The sequence below is a fragment of the Oryctolagus cuniculus genome, chromosome 7 (assembly GCF_051225735.1).
Source record: "Oryctolagus cuniculus isolate XC-2025 breed Fujian yellow rabbit chromosome 7, ASM5122573v1, whole genome shotgun sequence".
NCBI classification, from domain to species: Eukaryota; Metazoa; Chordata; class Mammalia; order Lagomorpha; family Leporidae; genus Oryctolagus; species Oryctolagus cuniculus.
Genome location: NC_142873.1, coordinates 17,421,060 through 17,445,434, shown reverse-complemented (window position 1 = coordinate 17,445,434; position 24,375 = coordinate 17,421,060). Strand labels below are relative to the sequence as shown.

Here is a 24,375-nt window from a genome sequence, read left to right as displayed (position 1 = left end):
CATGGGGCTCTGTCCCAGGAGAGCTTAGTGGGCCAGGAGGCTCTGTCACTGGTGGGTTTCAGTGGGCAGGGGGCTCTGTCCCATATGGGCATAGAGGGGCAAGGGGTCTGTCCCAGGTGGGCTTGATGGGGCAGGGAGCTATGTCCCAGGTGGGCTTCTGGTGGCAAGGCAATCTGTCCCAGGTGTGCTTATGGTGGCAGGAGGCTCTGTCCCAGGTGACTTGGCAGGGCAGGGGGCTCAGTCCCAGGTGGACTTCATGGGCCAGGAGGCTCTATCATAGGTGGCCTTCTGTGGGCTTGGGGCTCTGTCCTAGGTTCGCTTCAGGGAGCAGGGGGCTCTGTCCCAATGGGCTTAGTGGGGCAGGAGACTCTGTCCCAGGTGGGCTTCAGGGGCAAGGGGCTGTGTCCTAAGTGGGCTTAGTGGGGCAGGGGGCTCTGTCCCAGGCGGGCTCATTGGAAATGAGGGTTCTGTCCCAGGTGGTTATAGGCGGGTATGGAGCTCTGTCCCTGGAGGGTTCAGGGACCAGGGGGCGCTGTATTCAGTGGGCTTAAGGGAGCAGGGGCTCTGTCCCAGGTGGGCTTTATGGGCCAGGAGGCTCTGTCACAGGTGGCTTTCTGTGGGCTTGGGGCTCTGTCCCAGGTGGGCTTCAGGTTGCTGGGGGCTGTCCCATGTGGCCTTAGTGGGGCAGGAGACTCTGTCCCAAGTGGGCTTGGCTGGGCAGGGGATTCTGTCCCAGGTGGGCTTGTGGGGTCAGGGGGCTCTGTCCCAGGTGGGCTTAGTGAGGCAGGGGACTCTGTCTTAGGTCCACTCGGGGGGCAGGGGGCTCTTTGGAGATGAGGGCTCTGGTCCAGGTGGGTATAGGCAGGTAGGGGGCTGTGTCCCAAGTGGGTTTCGGAGAACATGGGGCTCTCTAACCGGTGGGCTTAGGGGGGCAGGAGGCTCTGTACCCAGTGGGCTTCGGGGTTCAGGGGGCTTTGTCCCAGGTTGGTTTTGGGGGGCAGGGGAGTCTGTCCAAGGTGTGCTTATAGGGGCAAGGGTCTGGCCCTGGTAGGCTTCGATGGGCAGGGGGCTCTGTCCCAGGTAGGCTTATGGTGTCAAGAGGCTCGTCCCAAGTGACTCAGTGGGTCAGGGGGCTCTGTCCCAAGTGGGCTTGATGGGCCAGGAGGCTCTGTCACAGGTGTCCTTCTGTGGGCTTGGGTCTCTGTCCCAGGTGGGCTTCAGGGTGATGGGGGTTCTGTCCCAATGTTCTTAGTGGGGAAGGACACTCTGCCCCAAGTGGGCTTGGCGGGGCAGGGGGCTCTGTCCCAGGTGGGCTATGGGGGGCAGCCATCTCTTTCTCAGGTGGGCTTGTGGGGTCAGGGGGCTCTGTTCCAGGTGGGTATAGGCAGGTAGGGGGCTCTGTCCCAGCTGGGCTTCGCAGGGCAGAGGGCTCATTCCCAGGTGGGCTTAGCGGGGCAGGAGTCTCTGTCCCAGGTGGCTTCAGGTTGCTGGGGGCTCTCCCATGTGGCCTTAGTGGGACAGGAGACTCTGTCCCAACTGGGCTTGGCGGGGCAGGGGATTCTCTCCCAGGTGGGCATAGAGGATCAGGGGTTCTTTCCCACGTGGACTTAGCAGGGCAGAGGGCTCAGTCCCAGGTGGACTTTGGGGATCTGGGGACCCTGTACCAGGTGGGCTTAGAGGTTCTGCTGGTTTTGTCTTACGTGGTCTTAGTGGAACAGGGGGTTCTGTCCTAGGTGGGCCTCAAGTGGCTGGTGGCTCAGTCTCTGGTAGGCTTAGCGGGGCAAGGAGCTCTATCCCAGTTGGGCTTGGCAGTGCCTCAGGCTCTTTCCCAGGTGGGCTTTGAGGACAGGGGGCTCTGCCCAGGTGTTCTTAGTTGTGCAGGAGGCCCTGTCCAAAATGGGCTTAGTGGGGTAGGGGGCTGTGTTCCTGGTGGGCTTTGGGACACAGGATGCTCTTTCCCAGGTGGGTTTTTTGGGGCAGGCTTCTCTGTCCCAGGTAAGCTTTGGGATCAGGGGGCTCTGTCCCAGGTGGGCTTAGCAGGGCGGAGGGCTCTGTCCCATGTGGCCTTGGCAGGGTAGAGGGCTCATTCCCAGGTAGGCTTAGCGGGGCAGGGGTCTCTGTCCCAGGTTGGCTTAGTGTTTCAGGGGGCTCTGTCTTAAGTGGGCTTAGTGGAGCAGGGGGCTCTGTCCCTGGTGGGCTTAGAGGGGCAGGTGACTCTGTCCCAGATCAGCTTCGGGGCAAGGGCTCTGTCCCAGGTGGGCTTAGTTTAGCAGGGGGCTCTGTCCTAGGTGGGCTTCAGAGAGTAGGGGGCTCTGTACACTGTGGGCTTAACGGGGCAGGGGCCTCTGTCCCAGGTGACTTGCCGAGCAGGGGCCTGTGTCCCAGATGGTCTTGACAGGGCAGGGACTCTGTCCCAGGAGGGCTCAGTGGGCCAGGAGGCTCTATCCCAGGTGGGTATAGGCAGGCCGGGGCTTCTGTCCCAGGTGGACTTAGGGGGACAGGAGGCTCTGTTCCAAGTGGGCATAGGGGGCCAGCGTGTTCTCTCCCAGGTATGCTTAGTGGGGCAGTGTGCTCTGTCCCAAGTGGGCATAGAGGGCCAGGGTGCTGTATCCCATGTTGGCTTCGGGTGCCAGCAGGCACTGTCCTAGGTGTGCTTCGGAGGGCAGGGGCTCTGTCCCAGGGGTGCTTGGTGGGGCAGGGACTCTGTCCTAGATGGGCTTCGCAGGTCAGGAGGGGCTCTCCTGGGGGTGCTAGGCGGGGCAGGGACTCTGGCCCAGGTGGCCTTAGCTGGGCAGGTTGCTCTCTCACAGGTGGACATAGGGGAGCAGAGGGCTCTGTCCCAAGTGGGCTTAATGGGGCAAGGAGCTCTGTCCTAGGTGGGCTTCGGAGGACAGGGGCTCTGTCCCAAGTGTGCTTGGCAGGGCAGGGGCTATGTCCCAGATGGGCTTCACAGGTCAGGGGACTCTGTCCTGGGGGTGCTTGGTGGGGCAGACTCTGGCCCAGGTGGCCTTGGCGGGGCCGGTGGATTTCTCCAGGTGGATATAGGGGAGCAGAAGGATCTGTCCCAAATGGGCTTAGTATGGAAGGGGGCTGTGTTCCTGGTGGGCTTCGGGGACAGGGGGCTCTGCCCAGGTGTGCTTGGTTGGGCAGGAGGCTCTGTCCCAGGTGAGTATATCAGGCAGGGTGCTCTGTCCCAGGTTGGTTTTGGGGCAGGGTGCCCTGTCCCAGGTGGGCTTAGAGGGGCATGTGGTCTGGCCCAGGTGGACTTTGTTGGGTAGGGCCTCTGTCCCAGGTGGGCTTCGGAGGGTAGGGGCTCTGTCCCAAGGGTGCTTGGCAGAGCAGTGGCTCTGTCTTAGATGGGCTTCACGGGTCAGGGGTCTCTGTCCCAGGGGTATTTGGCGGGGCAGGGACTCTGGCCTAGAAGGCCTTGGCGGAGCCGGTGGCTTTCTCCAGGTGGACATAGGGGAGCAGAAGGCTCTGTCCCATGTGGGCTTAGTGGTACAGGAAACTCTGTCCCAAGTGGGCTTGGCAGGGCAGGGGGCTCTGTCCCAGGTGGGCTTCTGGAGGTAATGGTTCTCTCCTAGATGGGCTTCGGGGGGCAGGGGGCTCTGTCCCATGTGGGCTTCGTGGAGCAGTAGACTCTGTCCCAAGTGGGCTTGGCAGGGCAGTGGGCTCATTCCCAGGTGGGCTTCAGGCCACAGGTGTCTCTGTCCCAAATGGGCTTAGCTGGGCAGGGAGCTGTGTCCCTGGTGGGCTTCAGGGGGCAGCATGCTCTTTCCCAGGTGGGTTTTTGGGAGCTTGCTGTTCTGTCCCAGGTCGGCTTCAGGGGGCAGGGGGCTCTGTCCCAGGTGGGCTTGTGGGGTCAGGGGGCTCTGTCCCAGGTGGACTTAGCAGGGCAGGGGGCTCTGTCACAGCTGGGCTTCACGGGGCAGAGGGCTCATTCCCAAATGTGCTTCAGGTGGCAGGGGTCTCTGTCACTGGTGGGCATAGAGGGTCAGGGGTTCTTTCCTACGTGACTTAGCAGGGCAGGGGGCTCAGTCCCAGGTGGACTTCGGGGATCAGGGGACTCTGCCCAGGTGTGCTTAGTTGGGCAGGAGGCTCTGTCCCAAATGGGCTTAGTGGGGCAGGGGGCTCTGTTCCTGGTGGGCTTTGGGTACAGGGGGCTCTGCCCAGGTGTTCTTAGTTGTGCAGGAGGCTCTGTCCCAAATGGGCTTAGTGGGGCAGGGGGCTGTGTTCCTGGTGGGCTTCTGGGTGCAGGATGCTCTTTCCCAGGTGGGTTTTTTGGGGCAGGCTTCTCTGTCCCAGTAAGCTTCGGGGGCTGGGGGCTCTGTCCCAGGTGGGCATAGAGGGGCAAGGGGTCTGTCCCAGGTGGGCTTAACGGGGCAGAGAGCTATGTCCCAGGTGGGCTTCTGGTGGCAAGGCAATCTGTCCCAGGTGGACTTATGGTGGCAGGGGGCTCTGTCCCAGGTGACTTGGCGGGGCAGGGGGCTCAGTCCTAGGTGGGCTTTATGGGCCAGGAGGCTCTATCATAGGTGGCCTTCTGTGGGCTTGGGGCTCTGTCCCAGGTTTGCTTCGGGGTGCAGGGGGCTCTGTCCCAATGGGCTTAGCGGGGCAGTGAGCTCTGTCCCAGGTGGGCTGTAGGGGACAGAAGGCTCTGTCCCAGGTGGGCTTAGTTTAGCAGGGGGCTCTGTACTATGTGGACTTGTGGGGGCAGGGGGCTCTTTCCCTGGTAGGCTTCACGGGACAGGGGGCTCTGTCCCAGGTGACTTGCCAGGCAGTGGCCTGTGTCCTAGGTGGTCTTCACAGGGCAGGGGCTCTGTCCCAGGAGGGCTTAGTGGGCCAGGAGGCTCTGTACCAGGTGGCTATAGGCAGGCATGGGGCACTGTCCCAGGTTGGTCTTGGGGGGCAGGGGGCTCTGTCCCAGGTGGGCTTAGAGGGGCAAGGGATCTGGCCCAGGTGGGCTTTGCTGGGTAGGGGCTCTGTCCCAGGTGGGCTTATGTTGGCAGGAGGCTTTGTCCCAGGTGATTCAGTGGGGCAGGGTCTCTGTCCCAAGGAGGCTTTATGGGCCAGGAGGCTCTGTCACAGGTGGCCTTCTGTGGGATTGGGGCTCTGTCCCAGGAGGGCTTAGTGGGCCAGGAGGCTCTGTCCCAGGTGGGTATAGGCGGGCAGGGGGCTTTGTCCCACGTTGGTTTCGTGGCGTAGGGGGCTCTGTCCCAGGTGGGCTTCCGGGGGTTGGGGGATCTGGCCTAGGTGGGCTTCGCTGGGCAGGGGATGCTGTCCCAGGTGGGCTTATGGTGGCAGGAGGCTCAGTCCCAGGTGACTTAGTGGGGCAGGGGACTCTGTCCCAAGTGGGCTTTATGGGCCAGGAGGCTCTGTCACAGGTGGCCTTCTGTTGGCTTGGGTCTCTGTGCCAGGTGGGCTTCAGGGTGCTGGGGCTCTGTCCCAATGGGCTTAGTGGGGAAGCAGACTCTGTCCCAAGTGGTCTTGGCAGGGCTGGGGGCTCTGTCCCAGGTGGTCTTGATGGGGCAGGGGGCTGTGTCCCAGGTGGGCTATGGGGGGCAGTCATCTGTCTCAGGTTGTTGTGTCAGGGCAGGGGGCTCAGTCCCAGGTGGGCTTCAGGCCACAGGAGTCTCTGTCGCAAATGGGCTTAGTGGGGCAGGGTCTGTGTCTCTGGTGGGCTTCAGGGGGCAGCATGCTCTTTCCCAGGTGGGTTTTTGGGGGCTTGCTGCTCTGTCCCAGGTGGGCTTCAGGGGACAGGAGGCTCTGTCCCAGGTGGGCTTGTGGGGTTAGGGGGTTCTGTCCCAGGTGGACTTAGCAGGGCAGGGGGCTCTGTCACAGCTGGGCTTCATGGAGCAGGGGACTCTGTCCCAGGTGGTCTTGACGGTGCAGGGGGTTCTGTCCCAGGTGGGTATATGTGGGCAGGTGGCTCTGTCCCAGGTGGGTTTCCGGGGTAGAGGGCACTGTCCCAGGTGTGCTTAGAGGGGCAAGGGGTCCGTCCCAGGTTGGCTTGGCTGGGCAGGGAGCTGTGTCCCAGCTGGGCTTATGGTGGCAGGAGGCTCTGTCCCAGATGACTTGGTGGGGCAGGGGACTCTGTCCCAGGTGGGCTTTGTGGGCCAGGAGGCTCTGTCCCAGGTGGCCTTCTGTGGGCTTGGGGCTCTGTCCCAGGTGGCTTCAGGGTACTGGGGGCTCTGTCCCAGTGGTCTTAGTGGGGCAGGAGATTCTGTCCCAAATGGACTTGGCAGGGCATGGGGCTCTGTCCCAAGTGAGCTTCAGGGGGCAGGAGGCTCTGTCCCAGGTCATCTTAGCAAGGCAGGGGGCTCTGTCCCATGTGGACTTAGTAAGACTGGAGGCTCTGTCCCACGTGGGCTTAGGGGGGCATGGAACTCTGTCCCATGTGCGATTCTTGGGGCATAGGGCTCTGTCCCAGGTGGGCATAGTGGGGAGGGGACTCTGTCCCAGATGGGCTTCGGGGGGCAGGGGTTCTGTCAAGTGGGCTAGTGATGCATGGGGATCTTTCCCAGGTGTGCTTATGGGGGCAAGGGGCTTTGTTCCACGTGGGCTTCGATATGCAGGTGCCTCTGTCCCAGGTGGGCTTAGTGGGTCAGTAGGCTCTGTTCCAGTTGGGCTTAGGGGGGCATGGGTCTCTGTCCCAGGTGGTTTTCGGTTGGCAGGGGGGCTCTGTCCCAGGTGTGCTTCGGGGGGCATGGGTCTCTGTCCCAGTTGGGCTTGGCGGGGCAGGGGCCTCTATCCCAGGTGTGCTTCGGGGGGCAGGGGGCTGTATCCCAGGTGTGCTTCGGGGGGCAGGGGGCTCTGTCACAATTTGGTTTGTCAAGGCAGGGGTCTATCCCAGATGGCTTGGCGGGGCAGGGGCCTCTGTCCCAGGTGGTCTTCAGGGGCAGAGGGCTCTGTCTCAGGTGGGCTTAAGGGGGCAGGGATCTCTATCTCAGGTGTGCTTGCCGTCCCGGGTGCTCTGTCCCAGGCGGCCTTGGCGGGCAGGTTCTGTGTCCCAAGTGGGTTTAGGGGGGCAGAGGGCTCTGTCCCTGGTGGGCTTCGGGGGGCACAGTTGTGCTTTGGTGGGCACAGAGCTCTGTCCCATGAACCAAAGAAGCCACGATGGGGCACCGCGCTCCAGCTGCAGGTGACACCAATGTCTCAGCAGCTCTTCCCTCGCGTGGTCACTTCTGGTAGGACCCTCGGGCTTTTCTCCTAGGTGGGCGGCACCGGCCCAGGCCTGCCAGCAACCCTCCCCACCCAGCGCCTTTTCTGGCCTCTCCTCCCGTGTTCTGGCCCAGAATCTCAGGGTTGCCTCTCATTGGCCTGCTTGGGGTCAGCTGCTCCTCTCTGGCCAGTCAGCTACGGGTACAGGGAGGCAGTGCTCTAATTGGCCAGGCCCGGGCACATGATCACTGCTGAGCCAGGGCCTGGCGTCAGGTCTACCCAACCCTCGTGACCTCCTGCAGGTCTGGACTTTTACACCGAGGGAGGCTGTACAAGGTCCGTGAACCCTGACCTCGATCCCTGACCGCACCTACTCTCCCTGAGATCTGGGGGTCTCTATTTATATAGAGACACACATACACACACACACCTGCTGGTTCACTTCCTCAATGGCCACAACAGCCAGGCCTGGGCCAGGCCAATGCCAGGAGTCCAGAACTCCATCCGGGTCTCTGGCGTGGGTGCAGGGGCCCAGGCACTTGGGCCAGCTTCCGCTGCCTTCCTAGCACAGGTGGGCTGCCTTGCCTGCTCCCCATCCCGCCACTCCCAGCCCTGGGCAGGCACCAGCTGGGAGCCTGGGAAGGATTTCAAGGTGGGATTCTCTGCCCCTCACCCCCTGCCAGAGTCCACAAACATCGGAGCTGCAGATCTGCTGGATCAACAAGGAGAGCGGGCAGTGCACGGGCGGCGAGCAGCTCTGCCTGCTGTGCGACCAGGTGCAGAAAGGTGAGGGCCAGTGGCCAGCGGCGCAGGGGAGGAGGCTCTGTCCCACAGCTAAAGACCTGGGGGCCTGTGGTCAGCAGGTCGATGTGGAGCTCGCAGAGTCACACGCTGGTGGATGCATGGGGAGGGCCGTGTGTGGGCCCGCAGGGTGGGGGCCGTTTGTGCCAGATGCCTGGGCCGGTGGTAGAACCACACAAATAGCTTCTGATGATGAGGGCTGGGGAGGGAGCACCCGGAGGGCGTGGGACAGCTCCCCTGGCCTCTCTGGCTCCACTCCTTCCCAAGGGCTCAGACAGAAGTCTCCCCAAGGTAGGTGAGCAGAGGGCGTGGGGAGCCTGCTCTCACTGTTCAGTATGCCCTTTCTCCGTATCTGCGGATTGAAAATGTTTTTGGGGAAAAAAATGACATCTTACTGAGCAGGTGCACTTTTTTCCGTGCCAGTGTTCCCTAAACAAAACCGTGGACCGACATCACCCAGCAGGTCCGTAGCATTAGGTGCTTAGGGTCGCTCAGAGGTGGTGTGAAGTGTATGGGTAGGCTTGTGCCAACCCTGCACCATCTGTGTGAGGGACTTTAGCAGCAAAGGCTTTTTTGTTTGTTTGTTTTGTTTTTTTGACAGATAGAGTTAGAGAGACAGAGAGAAAGGACTTCCTTCCGTTGGTTCACCCACAACCTGGCCGCTATGGCCGGTGTGCTGTGCCAATCCAAAGCTAGGAGCCAGGTGCTTCCTTCCGGTCTCCCATGCCAGTGCAGGGCCCAAGCACTTGGGCCGTCCTCCACTGCCTCCCCGGGCCACAGCAGAGAGCTAGACTAGAAGAGGAGCAACCGGGACTAGAACCCGGTGCCCCAACTGGGACTAGAACCCAGTGCCCTTATGGGTGCTGCACCACAGGCGAAGGATTAACCAAGTGAGCCATGGCGCTGGACCCAAGCAGAGGTTTTTTAATTTTTTTTTAAGTTACTTAAAAAAAAAGCTGGCTCTGTGGCATGGTGGGTTAGAGCCACCACCTGCAGTGCCAGCATCCCATATGGGTGCCAGTTCTAGTCCCAACTGCTCCACTTCCGACCCAGTTCTCTGCTATGGCCTGGGAAAGCAGTGAGAGTTGGCCCAAGTTCTTGGGCCCCTGTACCCCTGTGGGAGACCCAGAAGAAGCCCCTGGCTCCTGCCTTCGACTTGGCTCAGCTCCAGCCATTGTGGCCATTTGGGGAGTGAAACAGTGGATAGAAGACCTCTCTCTCTCTCTCTGCCTCTCAGTCACTCTGCCTTTCTAATCTGGAGGGCAGAGTGACAGAGAGAGGGGAAGAGTGAGATCTTTTGTCTGCTGGTTCATCCCCCAAATGGTTACAACAGCCACATCTGGGCCAGGACAAAGCCAGGTGCCAGACACCAGGAACTTCATCCTGGTCTTCCACGTGGGTGGCAGGGGCCCAAGGACATGGGCCATCTTCCACTGCCTTCCCAGGTGTATCAGCAGGGAGCTGGATCAGATGTGGAGCAGCTGGGACTCAACCCAGCATTCCCATAGGGGATGCAGTGGCACAGAGGCAGCTTAAGCTGCATGAATTTGAAAGGCAGAAAGACAGAGAGCTCCCCTCTGCCAGTCCATTCCACAAAGGCCTGCAGCAGGCTGGGCAGGAGCAGAGATCTCCACCGAGTGTCCAGTGTGGGGCCGGGAGCCATCATCTGCTGACTTCCAGGGTGCACAGGAGGAGGAAGCTGGAACTTTACTAGGAGGTGCAGGCATCCCAGTGTCTTAACTGCTAGGCCAGACACCCAGCCAAATTTGTCTTTAATTCTATTTAAAATTTTTTAAATTTATTTAAAAGAGACAAAACAGAGCTCTTCTATCTGCTGGTTCACATCCGAAATACCCCAACAGCCAGGGCTGCCCAGGCCAAAGCCAGGAGCCTGGAACCCAGTCTGGGTCACCCATGTGGGCGGCAGGGGCCCAAGGGCTTGAGGCCTCGCCTGCTGATTCCCAGGAGGCACAGTGGTGGGAAGCTGGATTTGGAAGTGGAGCCGGGACTCGAGCCAAGTGCTCTGCTAAGGGACGGGATGGATGCAGCTGTCCTAAGAGGCATCTCAACCACGGGGCCAGGTGCCCACCCCTGACTCTGCTCTTTCCATGCCCTGCCCGGGGTACAGGCACCTGCCCCTGACTCTGCTCTTTCTGTGCCCTGCCCCGGGTACAGGCGCCCACCCCTGACTCTACTCTTCCCGTGCCCTGCCCGGGGTACAAGCCACAGCCGCACACGTGACTGTGCTGAGTCCTGGCAGTCCTCTGGGTGCTCTGAATCCCAGCGTGGTCTCAGGGACCCCTGATGTTGACACTGACTACGACCTACCTCTTAGAGTGCGACGGAGCTTAGCTGAGATGCTCTGTGAAACTATGTCAACCACTAGGGGGGCCGGTGACGAGGCAAAGCAGGTTAAGCTGCCACTCGCAGTGCCCGCATTCCCTGTCCAGTGCCCGTTCCAGTCCCGGCTGCTCCACTTCCCATCCAGCTCCCTGCTAATGCTCCTGGGAAGGCAGTAGATGATGACCCAAATACTCTCCATGTGGAAGACCCAGATGGAGCTCCTGGCTCCTGGCTTTGGCCTGGATCAGCCCTGGCCATTGGGGCCAGCTGGGGAGTGAAGCAGCAGATGGAAGATCTCTCTTCCTCCCTCTCTATCAGTCTGCTTTTCAAATAAACAAATCCTTTTTATCGAAAGCCACATAATGATCAGCACATAGTAGGTGCTAGCTGCCGTGTGCTCAGCTTTATTCTTAGGTATTGACCCTGGGGGTGGCCAAGTGAGCCGGGGCTCATCGGGCCGGGTGGCCTGGCTCAGCTGCCGCCCCTGTGTGTTCCTGCCAGAGGACATATCAGTGGTGTTCAGTACAGCCTCCCTTCACGTCCACACCCCCCACCTTCCTCCATGTCCACACCCCATGCATTCCTCCACGTCCACACCCTGCACCTCCCTCCATGTCCACACCCCCCACCTTCCTCCACATCCACACCCCCCACCTCCCTCCATGTCCACACCCCACGCCTTCCTCCATGTCCACGCCCCATGTCTTCCTCCACGTCCACACCCGCGCCTCCCTCTGCATCCACACTCATGCCTCCCTCCACCCAGAGGCAGGCTCACACTCCACGCAGAGGCGGGCTCCCACCCCACGTCTCCCTTCGCAGAGTGCCCCAGCCATGCTCCTGCGCCAGCTGCCATCGGAGGCTTTGGGCTGCTGGTGGTGGGATTTCGTGAGCTGAGGAGGTGGTTCTGTCACTGCTGTGGTTCAGATGCTGTCCATTGTTTCCGTGTCCCCTCTTTCTGTCATGTTATCTGGAGAGTGGGTCCTTCTGACGCTCGCCAGACGCAGACCTTGAGCACTTTGGAGGACTCTGTCTGAAACTTCTGTGTCCATGTCTCGTTCTGCCTCTGGACCCTGGTACCTGCGGCGTCTCGTCCATGGCATCTTGTTTCCTTGTGTGGCTGGCCTGCACCTGCCTGCATGTTGGTTCTTAGGCGGGGGAAGTTACTGAAACCTGGAATGCGCAGACTCGCTCTGCCTCTGCTGGCTGCTTGAGGGCATTACCCGCCCCCAGGGTCTCCTTCCTCCAGGGTGTAGGCAGGAGCTGACTATGTGACTCCTCATGCAGGCCTGCTGTGCGGCTCCTCGGTGCAGGGTTCAGGGTGGCCTGGTGTCCCACCTCCCCTGGGCGTGGAGCCCTGGAGTTACCAGCGTCCAAAGTGTGGGTCCCTAGTGCCCTCCCATGGGCATGAGGCAGGTGCGCCTCACAGCGCTCCTTTTCCTCCTCAGTTCTCCCCATCTCCCCTTCAGTGTTGGCCTGATAATCTGCATTCCTGAGCACTGTCACTGCTTTTGCTCACATACATGTACATTGTATCAGAATTATTTGCCAGAGGAGGCAGCGCAACAGGTCAAGCCGCGGCCAGTGATGCTGGCGTCCCGTGTGGATGTCAATTCAGGTCCCGGCTACTCTGCTTTCCATCCAGCTCCCTGCCGATACGCCCGAGAAAGCAGCCGAAGTTGGCCCAAGTGCTGGAGTCCCTGCCACGACCTGGGAGACCCGGATGGGTTTTGAGGTTCCTGGCTTCATCCTGGCCCAGCCCCAGTAGTTGGAGCCATTTGGGGAGTGAACCAGCAGATGGAAGATCAATTGCTCTCTCTCTCTCTCTCTCTCACTCTCACTCTCACTCTCTCTGCCTCTCTCCGTAACCCTGGCTATCAAATAAATAAATCTTTAAAAATAATTATCTACAAGAACATCTATGAGAACAGTCTTACTGTATCATATAATAATCATAAATATGAGATTTATTGACATATTCATAGTATAACTTTCCTTTTTTAAAAGATGTATTTATTTATTGGAAAGATGGAGTTATAAAGAGGCAGAGGCACAGAGAGCTGTCTCCCATCAGCTGATTCACTCCCCAATTGGCTGCAAGGGGCAGAGCTCAGCCTATCTGAAGCCAGGAGCTAGGAGCTTCTTCCAGGTCTCCCATGTGGGTGCAGGGTCCCAAGGACTTGGGCCGTCTTCTACTGCTTTCCCAGGCCATAGCAGAGAGCTGGATGGGAAGTGGAGCAGCCAGGTCTTGAACTGGCACCTACATGGGATGTTGGCACTGCAGGCGGCGGCTTTACCCGCTATGCCACAGGCCAGCCTCTGTTTCTTAATATAGGCAGAAATCTCCCATCCAGTGTTTTCCAGTAGCTGAGGCTGGGCCAGGCTGAAGCCAGGAACAGGGAACTCAACCTGGTCTCCCACATGAGTAGCAGGGACCCAACTGCTGGGGTGAGGGACAGAGCAGGGTCTTGAGTTAAGGCACTCTGATGTGGAATGTGGGCATCCTAAGCAGGGTCTTAATCACTGTGTTGGCACCTACCCTGTGTCTTCTTCACAAATATATACATATATATATATATTCAAACTTTTATTGATTTTTTTTAAAGATTTTATTTATTTTTTTGAGAGGTAGAGTTACAGACAGTGAGAGGGAGAGACAGAGAGAAAGGTCTTCTGTTGCAGATAGCTGCAATGGCCAGAGCTACGCCAATCCAAACCCAGGAGCCAGGAGCTTCTTCGCGGTCTCCCTTGTGGGTGCAGAGGCCCAAATACTTGGGCCACCTTCCACTGCTTTTCTAGGCCACAGCAGAGCTGGATTGGAAGAGGAGCAGCCGGGACGAGAACTGGTGCCCATATGGGATGCCAGCGCCGCAGGCGGAGGATTAACCTACTGTGCCACAGTGCTGGCCCCTGACTTATTTTCATTTTTGTTTGAAGCCCACAGAAAGACAGATGGAAAGAGCCCTCCCATCTGCTGGCTCACTCCCCAGATGCCCACAACAGCCAGGGCTGGGCTAGGCCAAAGCCAAGAGCCTAGAACTCAGTCTGGATCTCCCACGTGGGTGGCAGGGGCCCAAGTACCTGAGCTGTCGTCTGCTGCCTCCCACAGTGCACAGAGCAGAGGGCTGGATGGGAAGTAGAACAGCAGGACTTGGGGCAGGCACTCTGCTGTGGGAATCCAAGTGGCAACTTAACCCTTGGCCAGACACTGCTCCAGCGTTCTTTTCCTCCCTCCCTCCCTCCTTCCCTCCTTCCCTCCTTCCCTCCTTGCCCCCTTCCCTCCCTCCCTCCCTTCCTCCCTTCCTCTCTTTTGTAACATTTTACAGAAGGAGAAGGAAAGACAGACATCTTCCATCACTGGTTCACTTCCCAAATGGCCAGGCTGAAGCCAGGAGCCTGGAATTGCATCCGGGTCTCCCATATGGGTAGCAGGTGTCCAAGCACTTGGGCTATCTTCTGCTGCCTTCCCAGGTGCATTAGCAGGGAACAGTGTGGAAAACAGAGCAGTCAGAACTCTAACTGGTGGTCACATGGGGATGCTCGTTTCGCAGGTGGCAGCTTAACCCACTGCGCTACAATGCCAACCCCACTGTATTCTTAATATGTTAATAATATTTATCAGACTTTTCCAGTTCCTTCCAAAGGGAGAGTTGGTTTGAATAACCCAGGCCATTGACCCTGAGGCTAGCCCATTAGTACTCTCTGCTTGTCTGGTTTCCAGGCGATCGGAAGCTCCCTGGTGGTGTCTCCCGAGGTTCTGTGCCGCTGACTGCTAGGATTCCAGATTCTCGGGAGCCTCTCACCGGGGACCCCAGGGCACTGACACCTTCAGTTGCCCATGTCAGAGGGTTTGGTGGCCGAAGCCATTATGGCCTGGTTGTCACCAGCAGGACTCGGCTGGGGGCTCTGCCTGGAGACCAGGGTGGTGCCAGGCGCCCCACCCCAGTCTCTCCCTGCGGGATTCGGGGCCTCTTGTCAGCTCCGCACCTGTGCGCTTCCCTCCGCAGTGGTGGGGCAGGAGGAAGGAGAAGGCCTGGACTCACTGCCCCAGTGCTTCCCTCCTAGGATCTTCATCATCTGGGCCATCAGCAGCTGGTTCTGCCCAGGGCCGGCCCCTCAGGACCAGGCAGGCCCTGGAGGAGCCCCGTGCATCGCCAGCCACAACCTATTCCCCAAAGACACTTTAATGGTAACTGCTGGATGCAGGGGCGGAAGGTGACAGGTGGGCGGAGTGTGGGGCAGGTGGACGGGATGGAGGGGTTCCTGGTCACCATGGGCTCTGAACAGTTGGGGCATGGGGTCATCAGGCAGCATCCATTGGGTGGAGCTGATGCTTTTGGGAAGTTGACAGCGAAGGCCTTTAGCACTTGCTCTCAGGGCTGTGGGAAGGGAGCTGGGGAGACGTGGTGGGCACGGGCAGAGCCGGAGCTTCCCTGACCAGCGCTGGCCCCAGGGTGGGCTTCTGCCAGATGTGCGGCTTTGGGTTCTGTCAGCAGGGTGACCACTGCCCCGCTTCCCTGCTCCGTGGGCCGTGGGGGCAGGAGGGGCTGGGCTCCCACTCCCTGTGTCCTGAATGGGCAGCTGGTGCCTGCTTTGCCCTGAGGCGTGCAGCCCAGAAGGGGGCCAGCATTCCGGGGCTCCTGCTGCTGTCCACGCTCAGCTCGGAGGGCAGGCTGCTGGGTCCTCAGCTGCTGCGCACTGCAGGCTGCCAGGCTCGGCCAGGGCAGACACAGGGGTGGGGAGGAGAAGTTACTCTTTTCTCCACGACTCCCTGTCCCCACACATGCTGGTTCATGAGGGACCAACGCTGCCCGGCTCTTCCTCCGCTCTTTATCCGTGCATGTGCTGAGGCTCTGAAGAACGGCCCTGAGCTCTGCCCCCCGCTCCCACCCCCAGAACCTGCACGTGTACATCTCAGAGCATGAGCACTTTACAGACTTCAACACCACCTCGGCTTTCTTCTAGGAGCAGCATGACCTCGTGTACAGCAACTGGATAAGCGGCGAGAACTCTGACGGCTGCTATGAGCACTTCACAGAGCTGGACATCCTGCAGGTAGGGCAGCCCGGGGCTGGGCGCACACCACAGGGCCTGCTCCCGGTGCTCTCGCGGCCCTGTCCACAGCCCTGCTGCTGCGCTGTGTCCCGGGGTCTCTGTGCTTTGCCCTCCCCGTCAGAAGGAAGGCCGTGGGGATGAGGCCTGCCCCGGGATTCTTCCAGCTGCCCCAAGGTGTGCAGTCCTGGGCTTTAAACCAGCGAGGGATTAGTGATTGTCCTCGGGTTTATCTGAGTGTCACCAGTTTGTCCGGCAGCCCAGTTTCAAAATAATTTTAGCTAATGTGCATTGAGTACCTACTAAGTGCACGACGCTGGCTAGGAGGACTCATGGAAACCTCCCGGCAACCCCATCTGACAGACCAGGAAGGTGAGGTGCAGAGAGGTAGAGCGACTGCCTCAGGTAACACAGCTCAGGCTCTGACTCTGGCCTCTGGCAGCCCCAGGTACAAATGCTGCCTCCTCCAGGAAGCCCTCTTTTGGTTCTCAGACCCTGCTGGGCTTCCCCATCCCAGCCCTGCCCCTTCTCGGTCCTTACTGTGTGGGTCAGGTCTTTCCCCCCATGGGGCTGAGTCCTGTGAGGGTAAGGCTGGGACTGTCTTGGTCACTTCTGTATCCCCAGCACTGCCCAGTAGGGGACTGGGTGCAGGATCAGTAAGTGTTGCACCTGTGCTGTGCCCTCCTCTCTGTCCAGCAGGCCTCCTGGGATGGGAGGGGTTCTTGCTCGGGCTCTGCGGGCTGAAGCAGGGGTGCACACGGCCTCTCTCGAAGCCTCAAGCCAAGCCCCCAGGGCCCAGGGCTGTCACCCTGGCCATGAGAGCTGCTCCTGGGTGCCAGGGCCTCATCTGCTTGCAAGCTTCAGGCCGGGGTCAGGGTGGAGATGGAAGGTGGGGCCGTGAGGGGACACCAGGCCCCGTGGTGAGAGGCCGAGCAGCTCCGCAGGGACTTGAACCAGCGCCCACATGGGATACCAGTATCACGGGTGGTGGCTTGACTCTCTGTGCCACAGCACTGGCCCCAACATGTATTCTTACGGTCTCTCGTGCGTATGTGGTTTCACGTGAAGCTGCTGTGTCAGACAGCGGAGCCCTGTCTCCCGTCCACCCCACCCCTTCACACTCCCCTTGGCGGCTGTCCTCAGCTGCATTTAGCTGTTTCTCCCACTGCGTCCTGTCCACACTCCCCTCCACAAGTCGGAGCTGTGATTTCTTAGTTTTTCAGTTTCAAACGTTCTCACTGACTTTCTGCTGTGGAAGGATAGTTCTCCATACAGGAATGCAATTTTTATTAGAATAGCACTCAGCATTTGAATGCTTTGGAGTGTGCCTACCATTCACATCTAAGATACACAGTAAACACAAGTTGTTGTTTCTAATTGTTTATAGATCTGTTTTGTTTATTTGAAAGAGTGAGAGAGAGAGAATCTTCCATCCTCTGGTTCACTCACCATGTGGCCACAGTGGCTGGGGCTGGGCTAGACCAAAACTAGGATCCTGGAACTCCATTTGGGTCTCCCACATGGGTGCCAGGGCCCAGAATTTGGGGACATCTTCCGCTGCTTTCCCAGGCACATTAACAGGGAGCAGGAATAGAAGTGGAGCAGCCGGGATTAGAACTGGTGCTCTGATAAGGGATATTGGCATTACCCATGGCAACCGAACCGGCTACACCACAATGCAAGCCCTTATGAAGTATTCTTTTTTGCCCAACTCCATACTTTCTGGGTGGTTAGTAATTGTTGTTTGGGGCTGGCATTGTGACATAGCAAGTAAAGCCACCCTATGGGCACGGGTCCATGTCCCGGCTGCTCCATTTTCAATCCAGCTCCCTGCTAATGTGCCTGGGAAAAAGCAGCAGAAGATGGCCCCAGTGTTGGGGCCTGTGCCACCCATGTGGGAGACCTGGATGAAGCTCCTGACTTGTTGGGCACCTTTTATGTGTTGAGATTGTCCCAAACGTTCCCTGTGCACTGGCCAAGGTCCCTGGCTTTTTGTGTGTGATGCAGAGGCAGGCGTCATTCTGTCTGCTCTATGCTGCCCAGAGCACCAGGTCACCCTGGAACTTCCTGAGTGATGAGCTCTAGGAGCCCTGAGAGGAGCAGCAGGACTCGGTGAAGGTGGGCGCTGTGAACGGAGCTGGGCGGCGAGCATGGGACCCGCCACCCTGCGCACCCTGCCCAGGCTCCCAACCTCCGGGCTCCCCCCCAGCTGGGTCCTGTCCCTGGGTTCTGATGGCCTCTTCAGAGCTTTTCTGCTTGCATGGCCAAGACCTCTGCAGCTGGCCTGGCCCAGCCCTGTGCCCCCGACTTCGGGCTCTGACCCCTGACTCTGCTCTCTTAGAAATCCCTCCTCCCGGTGCCTGTGACGTCTGTGCTGCCCACAGCTGTGGTTGCTGTGGGTCCCCGTTCCTCACAGCAGCTGCCCCCCTCCCCACCAGCCTGTCTCCCCTAGTCGTGGCCTCCTGCCCCTTGCCATCTCCCCATCTGTGTGTCTCTAGCTCCCAGCCCTGGAGGGTGGTCAGCAGGTCCTACAGGGGGTCTTGGGGCATGAGAGAAGTCTTCTGGCTGGGGGCAGGACTGCACTCATGAGTACCCCCCCACAGGTGGCCCTCCTGGAAACCAATGCCTACCTGCTGGCGCTCACCATCATCGTCTCCATCATCCACAGTGTCTTTGAGTTCCTGGCATTCAAGAACAGCAGGGTGAGGCCCTGGGGCCTGTGGGAGACCACAGTGGGGGGTCTGCCCCCTCGTCCTCCCTCCCCCATCCTCCCCCTGCCTGGGTTCTGGGCCCCACTCTCCAAGGGGCCTTGTGAGCCTGGAAGGGGAAGGGCGCCCAAACTCCCAGCCCAGAATCTCCCACCAACCAGGAGAGCAGTGGAGGGAGGGGCTGGGCCTGCTGCCGGGGCAGAGGCCAGGGTGCGCCTCCAGGAAGCAGGCCCGGGAACTGTGAGGCCAGGAGCAGGGAAGCCCCTGTGCTGCTCCCCTTGGCGGGCCCAGCCCACTGCCTCACCAGGAGGCCCCTGTGCCAGCAGTGCCTGGTTGTATGGCCACTGTGCTGGTGGCCAGGCACTGGCCTGCGCACCCCTACCAGGTGGAGGCCGGGGCAGAGGCTCAGGAGGGAAGGTCACTTGTCCAGCCACCCAGCTGCCAAGTGGCCGCCCGTCTGCCCCGACTGTGATCCTCCAGGCCCCAGGGGCCCCGAATCAGTAGAGTCAGCATCAAGCTGCTGATGGTGTGCCCGTCCAGGTGCTGCAGTGCCAGAGCTGGGCAGGGACCGGTGTCTCTAGCCGTCCTGGGCAGGACCAGCTCACTAAACTCTGACCCCAGAGCTGGGGGTGGGTGCGGGGGCTCTGTCCAGATGAGAAGTGGGGCACGAGGAGGCGTAGCCACTGAAAGGTCCTGTGGCCCCTTGGGTCCACCACCCTCACCGGAGCCTGTCTCCAAGCCGCTGCCTCCACGGGGCCCAGGGAGTGGGTGGACAGGCACCCCTGCGGCCTGGTGAGCCCTCGCACACTGAGTGCAGAGCTGGCCCTGCTGACCGCCGGAGCAGTGCCCGTGGGAGACCAGGGCTTCCAGGGTGTGGCTGGGGGCTCCCCCAGGCGGCATTCAGGTGGGGCGCTGGAGGGACCCCAGGTCGGGAAGCAGAACCCAGGCCTTGCTGGTGCCTGAGGGTGCCTGCCAGCCCCATGTGGGGTCGAGGAACCGGAGGAGGTGGTATCGGCGCGGCACAGAACAGACCTGGCTGTGACCTTTGGTGAGGGCCGGGTGGGGCAGGTGGGCTCATCCAGTGTGGGAGACAGGGCCAGCCCTGAGGGGGCTCATGATCCACTCACAGTCCAGTGTAGAAGACAGGGCCAGCCCTGAGCGGGCTCACAGTCCCTCACCGTCCAGTGTGGAAGACAGGGCCAGCCCTGAGTGGGCTCAAGGTCTACTCACGTCCAGTGTGGGAGGCAGTGCTGGCCCCGAGCAGGAGGACGAGACGGTCCGTTTCTGTCCTCGTCCTTGGCAACACTTTGTCTTGTGGGAAACCAGAGCAGCAGCAAGCAGACAGGGGAGTGCCATGGCAGGGGTGGGGTGGGGTGGGGTGGGGTGGAGTGAGGGCTGCACAGCAGGGGCAGCTGGGAGCCTCTCAGAGGAGAGGCTGAGCCCAAGATGCCAGGGAGGGAGCCAGGCCCAGGTCTGTTGATGGGCAGTGAGTGCACAGGCCCTGAGGTAGGTCAGCGGGCCCTGGTGTTGGCAGTGGCAAAGAGGCGGGTGTGAGTGTGGTGGAGGGCGTGGGAGGGGCTGGGTGAGACGGCCCCACCCCCTGCTCACAGGTGTCTTCTCCACAGGCTTCATCACCATGACGCCCCAGCTCTTCATCAACTACAAGCTCAGGTCCATGACCCACCTGCCCTGGTGCATGCTCACCCACAAGGCCCTCAACACCTTCATCGACGACCTGTTTGCCTTCGTCATCAAGATGCCCGCCCGTCATGTGCTGGATCGGCTGCCTGAGGGACGGTGAGGACCAGTGGATGGCGGGGGCTCCTGGCTTTCTGCCTGCACTCACGCCACCTCCCCCGTCTCCCCGCAGACATGGTCTGCTTCATCTACCTCTACCAGCAGTGGATCTAGCACGTCGATCCCACCAGGGTGAAGGAGCTGGACATAAGTGGGCAGGATGACACAGCCACCCCCGCCCCCGCCCCCTCCGGCAAGGAGCCCCAGGAAGCCCCTGCGAAGGCAGCTGAGGACAAGAAGGATTAGGTGCCATGGTCCCTGCCATCCCAGGCTCCTGGTGAAAGCACCTGCCTCCCTGGCCTCCGCCCCCCCCCCCCGCCACCTCCCTGGACAGATGGGGTCAGGGCCCAGGGTGCGCCAGCAGTGGGGGCTGTCGGTCCTCTATGTTCGCAGCCATCTTGCCCTGCCACAACCATGGGGAAGCCAACAGGGCGGTGCCGGGGTGGGCTGGGCGGGGGCAGTGCTGGGGCCCCTCCAGGTGCCCTCGGCCGTCCATCATCTTGTCCCTCGTCCCCGAGCACCCCTAACCCCACACCTCCGCCCTTTAACAGTGTGGATTTAATAAATTCATATGGTGTTTAATTTAATTTCAGCCTCTCCCCTCCTGGGCTGCACGCTGGACGGGAGCCCTTGCAGGGGGCGGGGCCCCTGTGCCAAGCCAGGCCCTTCACTACTTCTGCCGCCTCCAGCCCTCGAGGGCCCTTTCGTCCCAGTCCCCAGTTCCCAGAAGCCCCCGAACTGCTTGCCTTGAGCTTCTTGCTCGGGCACAGCCGGGGCCCAGTTCAGAGCAGCACACGCCCACCGCAAGGTCCAGTCCCGCACTCCAGCAGGGCTGGGAGCGTGGTGGGCAGCCAGGTCTGCCGCACGTGTGAACTGTGGGCACCCCTGGGCTGGGACCCGACCCCTGGGGCACAAGTGCCTGGCCAGGCCCCCCCTTCAAGGGTGAGCGCCCTGGCCTGCACTCCGAGGGCGGGGCCCTGCAGCCAAGGAAGGAGGCTTTTGTGCTGAGGCCCCCCAGGCTCCCTGTGGAGCCTGGCAGGGAGCCCACAGGCCAGGGGAGGGGGCCAGTGCGGCCGCCTCCTTCCTGCTGGCTTCCTCGCCACTGCCGGGCCGGCCTGGGGAGTGCTGTGCCCAGGGTCCAGGGCAGGCGACGGCTCACACGGGGCTCGGTCAGCCTAGGCTGGGTCACTCTGTCTGCCAGGACAACGCAGTGAAGAGCTGGAACACCCAAATGCCCCACGCGGGATGCGGGCGCTTGCCCTATGTGCGGGCCCCCCGGGAGCCCCTGTGCTCAGAGGCTGGGCGCACGGTTCCCAGATGTCACTGATGTCCCTGTGCTCCCGGGGGCCCGCCCATGGCCATGCACAGCTGTGGTCCTGGCACTGGAGACCACCAGGGGCGGGCGCAAGTCCCAGAGCTCGTGCCCAGCCTACGCTTTTACCACCATGGACAGCGGCTGTGAAGCCCCGGGCCGGAGAAGCGCCAGGCTCATGGCCTCAAGTGTCTCTGCCGGCAATGGGCAGCGGGCGAAGCCCCCTCGGTCCCTCTGCAGCGCCCCGCCTCCCCTTCCCGACCAGCCCGCCCCTGGGTCACGTGTCGCGCGGGGGTTTCCCGTTCCCCTGCCTTGATGATGTCACCTTGATGACCCCCAGTAGCCCCGGGCACCGCGCATCCTGCCCCGCCTGCGGCCCCAGACCCTGCGACGCTTGTCCGGGCCGCGATCCTCCGCGGGACAGCTCGCATGCGCGCTTGGGTCTGGGCCAGCCTCCGAGCTGCGCGTCCCTGCTGGCCAGGCCATGCCGAGTCGCCGTGTCGCCAGACAGCCCGCTGCGCCAGAGCTGGCGGCCCTGGGTAAGCGGAGCCCGGGTTGGGAGAGGGCTGGGGGGGGCTCCCGCAGAACGCTGGGGGCGGTGCAGAGACGCTGCGCTTGGGGGAGAAAGCCACAGAGTAGGAGAAGGGTATGGCCCTAGGTGCGGGCGAGGCTTCCCCTCGAGGAGTGAGAAGTGGGTGGGGCCTGACCCTGAGGCGGACAAGGGGCGGGGCTCCGAGAGGCGAGGGGGAGGGGCCTGGCCCGCGGGGGCGGGGCCTGCGCGCGAGGATGGGACAGGGTCTGGGCCCAGCTTAAAGAAGGAAGCACAGCGCAATGGGAGGGCCGAGGGGGCGGGGCATGCCCACAGGAACGCGCGCGGTGAAGGCGGGGCCTGTGGCCTAGAACGCCCCGCGGGTGGGGGCGGGGCCTGACCCTGAAGCAGAGAAGGGGGCGGGGCTCCGCTCTGCAAGCCCAAGGTGGTGCCTGGCCCGCGGGGGCGGGGCCTACGCTCGAGGACGGGACGGGGGCGGGGCCCAGCGCAAAGAAGGAAGCGCGGAGCAGTCGGAGGGCCGAGGGGGCGGGGCCTCCCGCCGGAAACGCCCCGCAATGAGGCCCGCCTCCCTGACCTTGCAGCCAGGCCGGGTGTGCCCCTGGGAGTAGAAAGGGGCGGGGGCCGGCGCCGCGGCTCACTAGGCTAATCCTCCGCCTAGCGGCGCCGGCACACCGGGTTCTATCCCGGTCAGGGTGCCGGATTCTGTCCCAGTTGCCCCTCTTCCAGGCCAGCTCTCTGCTGTGGCCAGGGAGTGCAGTGGAGGATGGCCCAAGTGCTTGGGCCCTGCACCCCATGGGAGACCAGGAGAAGCACCTGGCTCCTGCCATCGGATCAGCGCGGTGCGGCGGCCGCGGCGGCCATTGGAGGGTGAACCAAAGGCAAAGGAAGACCTTTCTCTCTCTCTCTCTCTCTCTCACTGTCCACTCTGCCAGTCAAAAAAAAAAAAAAGAAAAAGAAAGGGGCTGGGGGTAGGGGGCTTCCAGGCTCGACCTTAGCTGGGAGGATGGGGCCTGAGCACCAGGAAGGCTGGGGTGCCGTGACAGGAGCTGAGGAGCATCCGGCCCGCCAGTCAGGGAGGACAGCGGCCAGGGGTGGGGCTTGCGCCCGAGGGGCGGGGCTTGGAACCGAGGGGCGGGGCGTGGGATGCTCTGGTCCTGGGGCGGCCCCATATCCTCCCCTGAGTCCAGCCTCTCTCTGCAGGGTCTGCTGACCTCTCCTCACTTGCTCTCACTTTCTCCAGGACCACAGGTAAGCATCGCTCAATGGTCCCTGCCTGCCGGGGATCTCGTGCAAGTGGGGCTGGGGAAGGCCGGGTGGGCTCCGTTTAGGGGGGATTCTCGCCTGACAGGCGGTTGAGGTGGGCCCCGAGGGGTCCCCCCGAGACAGGAAAACCAGTCACCTGCTCTGAGAGCTGCACCGTGGGACTGCAGGGGTGGGGGTTGTATTTCGGGTCTACAGGCTGTGTGAGCTTCTGCAAACCGCCTCCCCGCCCAGGCCTCAGTGTTCCTCATCTGTAGGATGGGCATGATTGAGAACACAGGGACCCCGGGTCGGTGCACCGGATTCTGTCCCGGTTGCCCCTCTTCCAGGCCAGCTCTCTGCTGTGGCCAGGGAGTGCAGTGGAGGTTGGCCCAAGTGCTTGGGCCCTGCACCCCATGGTAGACCAGGGTAAGTTCCTGGCTCCAGCGCAGTGCGCCGGCCACAACGGCCACTGGAGGGTGAACCAACAGCAAAGGAAGACCTTTCTGTCTCCTGTCCCATCTGCCTGTTTAAAAAAAAAAATAGCAGAAAAGAAACTATGCTTATATTGAATGAAAATATAGACAGACTTTAGCAGGGGAATAGAAATTATAAAAATATTCAAATAGAAACTTTAAATTTAAAAAGCACAATAATGGCCAGCACCGTGGCTCACTTGGTTAGTCCTCCGCCTGCAACTCCAGCATCCCATGTGCTTGGGTCCCTGCACCCGCATGGGTGACCATGAGGAAGCACCTGGCTCCTGAATATGCATCGGCGCAGCAGCCATTTGGGGAGTGAACCAGTGGATGGAAGACCTTTCTCTCTATCTCTCCCTCTCACTGTCTATAACTCTACCTGTCAAATAAATAAAAATTTAAAAAAAGTTCATGGAGCTGGCACTGTGGCTCACTTGGTTAATCCTCCTCCTGCAGCTTTGGCATCCCATATGGGCACTGGGTTCTAGTCCCAGTTGCTCCTCTTCCAGTCCAGCTCTCTGCTGTGGCCTGGGAGGGCAGTGGAGGATGACCCAAGCACTTGGGCCTCTGCACCTGCATGGAAGACCAGGAGGAGGCACCTGGCTCCTGGCTTCACACTGGTGCAGCGCCAGCCGTAGCGGCCGTTTGGGGGGTGAACCAATGGAAGGAAGACCTTTCTCTCTGTCTCACTGTCTATAACTCTACCTGTCAAATTAAAAAAAAAAAATGCAATATCTGCAAATCAAAATCTTCATGGGATAGGCTTAAATTCAAGATGTCTCTGGCTAAGGAGTCGGTAAATTGAATATCCATCAGAAGCAATTAGAAATTTGGAAATGTAGATCAAAATGAAGTGCAGAAAGGTGAACAGTTTCCTTGTAGTATGTGGGACAACATACATGGAAGCCAAGTCCAAGAATCATAGAAAAAGGGAGA

The 24,375-nt window shown here is 60.8% G+C and overlaps 1 protein-coding gene across 8 annotated transcripts in view; it reads left to right on the top strand.

Annotated features, from left to right (window-relative positions):
- LOC103347373 (uncharacterized) overlaps positions 1 to 23,846 on the top strand; it is a 52,770-nt gene extending 28,924 nt beyond the window's left edge. For 2 of the 8 annotated variants that reach the window (XM_089301628.1, XM_089301633.1), the window contains exons 2-9: positions 7,842 to 7,944; positions 14,368 to 14,491; positions 15,268 to 15,357; positions 17,958 to 18,056; positions 19,688 to 19,859; positions 21,512 to 21,710; positions 22,922 to 22,969; positions 23,609 to 23,846. In XM_089301628.1, the coding sequence (XP_089157754.1) occupies positions 7,842 to 7,944; positions 14,368 to 14,491; positions 15,268 to 15,357; positions 17,958 to 18,056; positions 19,688 to 19,702 (431 nt within the window). In that variant the 3' untranslated portion in view covers positions 19,703 to 19,859; positions 21,512 to 21,710; positions 22,922 to 22,969; positions 23,609 to 23,846. Of the gene's footprint in view, positions 1 to 7,109; positions 7,185 to 7,841; positions 7,945 to 14,309; positions 14,492 to 15,267; positions 15,358 to 17,957; positions 18,057 to 19,687; positions 19,860 to 19,932; positions 20,019 to 21,511; positions 21,711 to 22,921; positions 22,970 to 23,608 lie in introns of those variants that run through there. The other 6 variants (XM_089301632.1, XM_089301629.1, XM_089301631.1 and 3 more) reach the window with 6 other exon arrangements.
- Positions 23,847 to 24,375: the final 529 nt, after the last annotated feature.